Below are 6,830 nucleotides of genomic sequence, written 5' to 3'. Positions count from 1 at the left end.
CTTGGTCTCTTTTGTTATTTGATTCAAAAGCAGAAGGTGTCAAAGAAAACACGCTTCTTGAATGGAGTTCAACGCGGGACGATTGCTATTTATTTTCAGTTCCCAGTTGGTTGCACAAGATATGTCTGTGTCCATGAAGTTCCTTGCTAGAATATTCCTTCATCTTGAGCTGTTTCACAATTTGTCATGTGATTTTATGGGACAGAGCAACACAAAGTCAAGTCCATGTTTATTTACTTTGCACATATACAACAACTTCAGTGCTTCACAACAATCACAACATCAAAGATAGGTAAATGGTTAAACAAAAAGTAAGATTAAGCTTGGTAAAAAATAAATAAATAAATAAATTTGGCAGAAAATACCAAAAAAAATAGTAATATAAATAAAAACCAAGACATTCTTAATTTCAGCTGCAGTGATTTCCCAAAAATAGGAATCAATGAAGTCCTAACTTCCTCCCTTTTTATTTCACTTGATGCAAGTGAAATTGAATTCATTGAGTGAAAAAGAAAGGAACATTTTTTCTTATTAAGAAGCAACAAGTTTTTCTTTAAGGTTTTGAATTCTAGAGTGTATAAATGAACCTTTGTTTGTGTGAAATGTTTGTCACCTTGTGGGTGTGTCCTTGTAGCTGCCATCTTGGGAGCCTGCTAAGAATAGGGTCCACCTCAAACCCAGCTCATTTCTAGAAGAAGCTGTGATAAGAGCTGGAGTTTGATTGGCCGGGGCAAATTGAGAAGGCGGGCTCAACCAGTATATAGGTGGACTGCTGGATGTAGCAAGACTGATGGGAGGGCTGCCATTTTGAACTCTTCTGTTCAAAATGGCAGCCGGCAGAGAAGACCACCAGCTCGGAGCCCAAACTTTGTTGGCTGTACAGCCACGATTGCTGACATTTTCCTTCCACACCACTCTTTGCAGCACACATCTTTTTTTCTTTTTCTTTTTTTTGCAAACAAAAATCTAAAAAGTGCAGCTCGCATGAGTCAACAGTACTGAGCAACGAGAACACAAATAGAGAAAACTTTGTCAAAATTAAAGGTCAGGCAAAAGGAGAACGTTGATCATGGAAGCAGCCAAAAGGCCCATGGTAACTGGAGGAGCTGCAGAGATCCACAGCTCAGTTTTCAGTTGCACATTTCACAAAATTCTGTTTCTTACAAAACTAGGTAGCAAGAGCAGATCCTGTGGGAATGCTGCTCTTCAGCAGAGATAAAGAAGCTGGTTAGTTGATAGGAAGATGGATGGCTCCATCCATCTTACAATGGCTTACAATGGATGATTTCAGTCCACCCACACTAATGTGCTAAAATGGCCTAGTCAAAGTCCAAACCTAAATCCAAACGAGAAAATAAGAAGTCTGCCATTTTTGTCTAGCTGATAGAGGAGTACGCCAAAAAAATACTTGCAGCTTGCGGTTACAATGAAAGGTGGCTGCGTAAAGCATCGAGTGAATGGAGGTTGAATAAAAAAGAAAATGCCTGCCACGCATTTTAGGATTTAGAAAATGACAGCCATCCGTGCTTCTTCACCCGCATGAAAGTGCGCGATTGTATCGTGGCAAAATGCGGAGAAGTTCACTGGTTGTTATTCTGAATACTTCAGGGAAGGCACACTAGACTTGTGAGAAAAAGAGAGCGCAAAAAAAAGAAGAGTGAATAGGAGACGAGCTTGATTAGCAAGCGGAGAATGAGCTCCTTTTAGGCTCCGCCACACAGCCTCTTTTCATTTCAACGAGAGCTGACGCAGCCAAACAAAAAGAGACCTTTCAAAACACAAATATGAGCCTTTTCTTAGCTGTCATGTGCAGATATTTTGTTCATCTATTTACTTGTGACATCATAGTTGGATTTGCACCTTTGAGTAAAACCTCTTAAATTGCTAAATAACCCAAAGCCATAAAAGCTGCTCGCTTTTATGGTTTTGCTCTGTGCAAGTCAACGGCTCGGATGCGGATGTAGCTCGTATCGACGAGCCAATGGGAAATTAATTTTTCCTCGGGAGGAGTCGTCTTCTTTTTCTGGAGGATCCGAATTGCTATTTGGCAACACAGCTTCACACTGACGACGTCGCGCGCAGGCTGTGGCACGGGGAGTTTGACTTTGAGGCCTGCAGGAAGGAGCAGTGACCGGATACACGAGTTTCAATCTTAGTGGAGCAACTACTGGAAGAGTTGAGGCAGGTGGGAGGTGAGGCGGGTTGACTGGAAGCACAGAGGAAGTAGTGAGAGTGTTGCAAATGGGCGCTTTATTTAGCCTGGCTGTGGTTTAACACGCGCGCGCGTGCACACAAATATAATAAAATAAGACTTCCGCTTCTCGATTAATGAGGTTGTGTGGATTCAGCCTCCTCGCTATTTTGAGACAGTTGAAATAGCCCTTTGAGTTTTTTTCCTTTTTGTCACGCTAGACCCACAGACCGCAATGCATTTGCTTTCCATGATATAATAATTAAAATTACTCCATCATTTTAGATGCGAGCTTGATTTAAATAGCTTTAAATGGTCTTACGCACATTGAGCTTTATAGTAGTAGTGGTAGCATCACACTGTGGAGGTTCTTTTCTTCAGTGGGAATGAAATTGCTCTGAGTTTGGATGGAGCAAAATGTGGCAAAGTACTTTTAGGTACATGTGCACCAATTGGGATTCCAAGTTTGAGTTTCTTCTGTCTGAAAAGTCACCAAATATCGCAATGAAATCATTAAGTTGGCAAAAGTTGAATAACTATTGCTAACTGCGTACATCAGTCTGCCACTGTCTCCATTTGCTCCACTGGAGACGGTGGCCGATTTCCAGACCTTTGGAGATGTAAATAAGATGGATTTCTTATGTAAGTCTTCGCAGATTTCCCAAAATTAAGGAAATCAGCACCCTGGGAAACACTCGAGGCCGGCGAAGGGTCAACTTTTAACAGGGCATCAACCCTGAAAACAAAGTCAAAGATGCAAGGGAATGGACTAGGTCAAAGTATATCGAAATGATAGAATGGCCTAGTCAAAGCCTAGGTGTATAGCTGAATGAGAAGCTGTGGAAAAACTCCAAATTGCTCTTTACAGGCACTCTACATCCAGTGTGACCAACCTTGAGCTAGTGTGACAGAATAACGAGCACGGCGTTCATTTTTTAGATACAGACATCGTCCAAGCAAAAAACCTTCCAGTTTCAAATTGTTTATTCAAGTTGCCTGAACACTTTCTGATTTTGTTTCTGTAAAGACTGAATATCCATTTTGTTTTCCTCCCACTTCATAATTACGCCCAGTCACATAAAATCACACCAAAACACACAGAGGTTTGACTGGAAAATGAGAAAATGTCAAACAAAAAAAACTACTACTAAAAAAAAAAAAAAGTTAAAAGGGTGTAAAAACTTTCGCAAGGCGTTGTAGCCGAACCTGGTGCAACCGGGAGTGAGAATGTGTTGGAAGTGCAGCAATGCAGTGCAAGATGGAGAGTTGGCTGTATTGCTGATGACAGGTGGGATGCTGCAGAGGAGGAGAGTCCTCTGTAATAAATCTTGAGGCTTTTTGTGGCAGCCTCTACATTTACAGCCAATTACAGCACTTCATCGACTTGTACAGGGGGTTCTTTAGAGAGGGATGATTTATATTGAGCAGATAACTGATAACAGTCTTTATTTTAAGTACAAACAGCCAGTTAAACCAAACTGAGCAGTAGTTGTTCTTTGGAACACAGGAGTGGATCTTTAAAGCCGAGAGATTTAAAAGGGACTAAGGAGTTTCCCTAGAGGGGATCCGTGTATGCAGAGAGCCCCTCCATTATGTGCTCCATTTCTCCTTCCCAATACTTCCCCCTGCTAACACGCCACCCCTCCCCTCTCACTTCCACTGCACACAGTAAATCCAGAGCCTGCAGTGCCTGATCGAGCCAACCCAAAAGATCCATAAGATGCAGTAGTAAACTCTCAGCTTGCACAGGGAGGAGAAGAGGGACTGAACTGCACGCGAGTTTAGGGCAGAACACTTGCACTGGACAAGTGAGAAGGGGTCAAATACTAAGATAGACACACAGAGGAGAGAAGGTGGGGGGTAGGGGGAAAAATTCACCTTCAGCAGAGCACCAGCTGGTCCCGAGCTTGAAAGCAGCAGAGAGGAGAGAGAAGAGGTGCTGAGCGGCAAAAAGGAGCAGAGAAAAAGTGACTGGAATGATAAGATGAGGAGGTGAGTTCTAAACATATTTGAAGGTTCTTCTTTCACACACATTTAGCCACACCCTGGGCGAGAGAAAGAAAAAGAAAAAACACTGCAGTATCTTGTCGGCTGTGTCTTTGCCTGCCTTTGGACCAGCTCATGCATGAGTCCTCTGTGGAGTCGTTACCAAAACCCATCTATTGGACTAGTTTTCCTCCTCTGAGAGCATGGGACTGACTCCACTGACAACCACTGATGAGTGAACACAAACTGATGCCAGGGAAAATGACTGCAGGGATTTGTCCTCCTTTCTGATGGATGGTATTCTTCAATGTAGTTGAAAAATCCTCTCTACAGTTCAGGTCTGGTGTTATTCGCTTGTATAAAAAAAAAAGGGCACAATGCAGGCACTATGCTGCATACATGAGAGGTAGTTCAGTGTGTTTTTGCTCATTTGGCTTTCTTATACGGCGACATTTCTCTCATTTTTTCTTTCCTTTTTTTTCTAACCCCCAGCAGGCCCGTAATGTTGAAGTCGTTTCTTAATGAGGCCCTCCTGGAGCTGGTGCTCGTGCTGTGGCTCGGGCTCCGCGTCCTGGCCGTGTGCCCCTCCGTGTGCTCCTGCAGCCGCAGCCACAGAGAGGTGGACTGTTTCCGGAGGAGTCTGAGAGAGCTCCCCGACGGCTTGCAGCACAACATCCTCTCCCTCAACCTGTCCCACAACCGGCTCGTCCATCTGGACGACAGGCTCGCCTCGTACACCCACCTCCGCGTCCTGGATTTCTCCCACAACAGGCTGAGCCGCCTTCCCAGAGGTCTGCCTCGCTCCCTCTGGGAGCTCCACGCCTCGTCCAACCGCATCCAGCTGCTGGACAAGAACGACACGGTCTACCACTGGAACCTGAAGACCCTCGACCTCTCGGGCAACAAGGTAGAGAGGGCCGTCTTCATCAACAACACAATGCCTGAGCTGCAGATGCTCAACCTCAGCAATAATCACTTCTATACTTTGCCCACCAACCTGCCTGCGCACCTGGAGACCGTTGATCTGTCCCACAACATGCTTCTGAAGGTGCTGCCAGGCTCTCTTGACCGACTCCCAAAGTTAACCCACTTCTACCTGCACTCTAACCGCTTCTCCTCACTTCCCTTTGGAGTTTTGGACAAGATGGTTTCACTTAGAGTCGTCACTCTGGGTAGCAACCCTTGGGCTTGCCACCTTCATGAGGTCGACTACTTGCTGTCTTGGACTCAGAGCACCTCGGCGCTTGTCCTCGGCTGCCCCTGCTACACCCAGCCTGTGTGTGGAGCGACGCACTCCAGTAGGACTGGAGGTTTGCACTTTGGCTCCTTTGTTCTGCCTTCTCTGACAGTCGGTGCCTCAGATCTGAGCTCGGTGTCGCCTGAAGACAGCGTCACGTGGTGGTACTGGCCCGTCTCCACTCAGCAAAGCACACCCCAAACTCGCAGAGAGTCTCTAAACACAGGGCACGATGTCTTCACAGAAACAGCCACCAGCATTTCCACCTTTACGATTAATCACCTGGCTAGAACCGGCAGCCGAGAGGACATAGATCATCTCATCTCAGGCACAAAGGAAGCTTCCTCCTCAGCTCCGCTCCACACCGCAGACGCATCCCATTTCTCTGACAAAAGTCTCATTACCGACACATCTAAAGGAAACGGCGTGGAGCTGGCCACCGATCGATTCTTTATAACAGAGGCCTCCTCCACCCAAACAAAGAGGACAGCCACTCTCCGCACCAGAAGCGTCAGGAGACAGAATCAGTTGCCTTCCGGAGGCATCAGAAACAGCAGCCCAACCTTCTCCTGGTTTGGTTTCCTTCACAACTTGTGGCTTTTCCCTCTCGTTTTGCCTCAAGTCATCTGACGGATGGTGTGAAGAGTTTGCCACAAAATGTGAATTTAAACCAAAAAAAAAATTATAATTAGGCCTGTCAAGATAGCAAATTTTGCTGAACGATTAATTGTCTCAAAAAGTATTGCGATAAACGATAATATTGTTTGAAGACCTTTTTACACTGATTTAATGGAAATGACGTAATAATGCATATGATTTCCTGCCAAAGATAGATACACTTTATTTTCAAAAGAACACTTAACACTGGAACTGATAAACAAAATAAACAAAACAACCAAAAACAAAAATAAAATGGATTCTCAGTCTCCATCAACAAAAAACGCACTTGAAAAAAAACTAAACAACATAAAGCCAAAGTGGAAATAAATACTGCATTCAACCAAAAGAGTTCAGATTATGAAGTCTGTATATTATGTTGCCCTTCAGTAATAATTAGATTTAAATAGAGAAGATGGGCACATCGACTACCTGATGCAATAGTTCACACTACACGATTTTTTGCTCCTATTTTTCCCCTTACAACTATCTTAAAACGTTGGTCTTTCTAAGATTGTGTGGTGTGTTACGGTAGATCATCGTGGTCGCTCCGATCTAAATCAGGGGTTTTCCCCGACTGGGAGCTTTAACGCCGCCTGTTGAATGTGACAGGTAGCCAATCAGAAAGCGTGGCTTCCCCTCCGCGCTTTCTGAGGGGAAATTACGGAGGGGAATCCCAAACAGCTGACACGGCGCAACCCGAAGTTTATTCAACATGCAAAGAATATAGAAATGACAAGAGGAGGAGTTGGAAACGAA

General features: G+C 44.5%; 1 protein-coding gene across 2 annotated transcripts; it reads left to right on the top strand.

Annotated features, from left to right (window-relative positions):
- The first annotated feature begins 3,309 nt into the window (after positions 1–3,309).
- Positions 3,310–6,134, top strand: LOC114152622 (oligodendrocyte-myelin glycoprotein-like). 2 transcript variants are annotated; one of them, XM_028030558.1, is made up of 2 exons: positions 3,310–4,183; positions 4,673–6,134. In XM_028030558.1, exons 1-2 carry the CDS (start codon positions 4,176–4,178, stop codon positions 6,042–6,044), a joined length of 1,380 nt encoding a protein of 459 aa, XP_027886359.1. In that variant the 5' UTR covers positions 3,310–4,175; the 3' UTR covers positions 6,045–6,134. The 2 variants fall into 2 exon arrangements, with proteins under 2 accessions (XP_027886359.1, XP_027886358.1); XM_028030557.1 differs by having other exon boundaries at positions 4,670–6,134.
- Positions 6,135–6,830: the final 696 nt, after the last annotated feature.

This window comes from Xiphophorus couchianus, chromosome 11 (assembly GCF_001444195.1).
Source record: "Xiphophorus couchianus chromosome 11, X_couchianus-1.0, whole genome shotgun sequence".
NCBI lineage: Eukaryota > Metazoa > Chordata > Actinopteri > Cyprinodontiformes > Poeciliidae > Xiphophorus > Xiphophorus couchianus.
The sequence above is the reverse complement of the archived record's forward strand: the minus strand, read 5'-3'. Positions and strand labels throughout refer to the sequence as shown.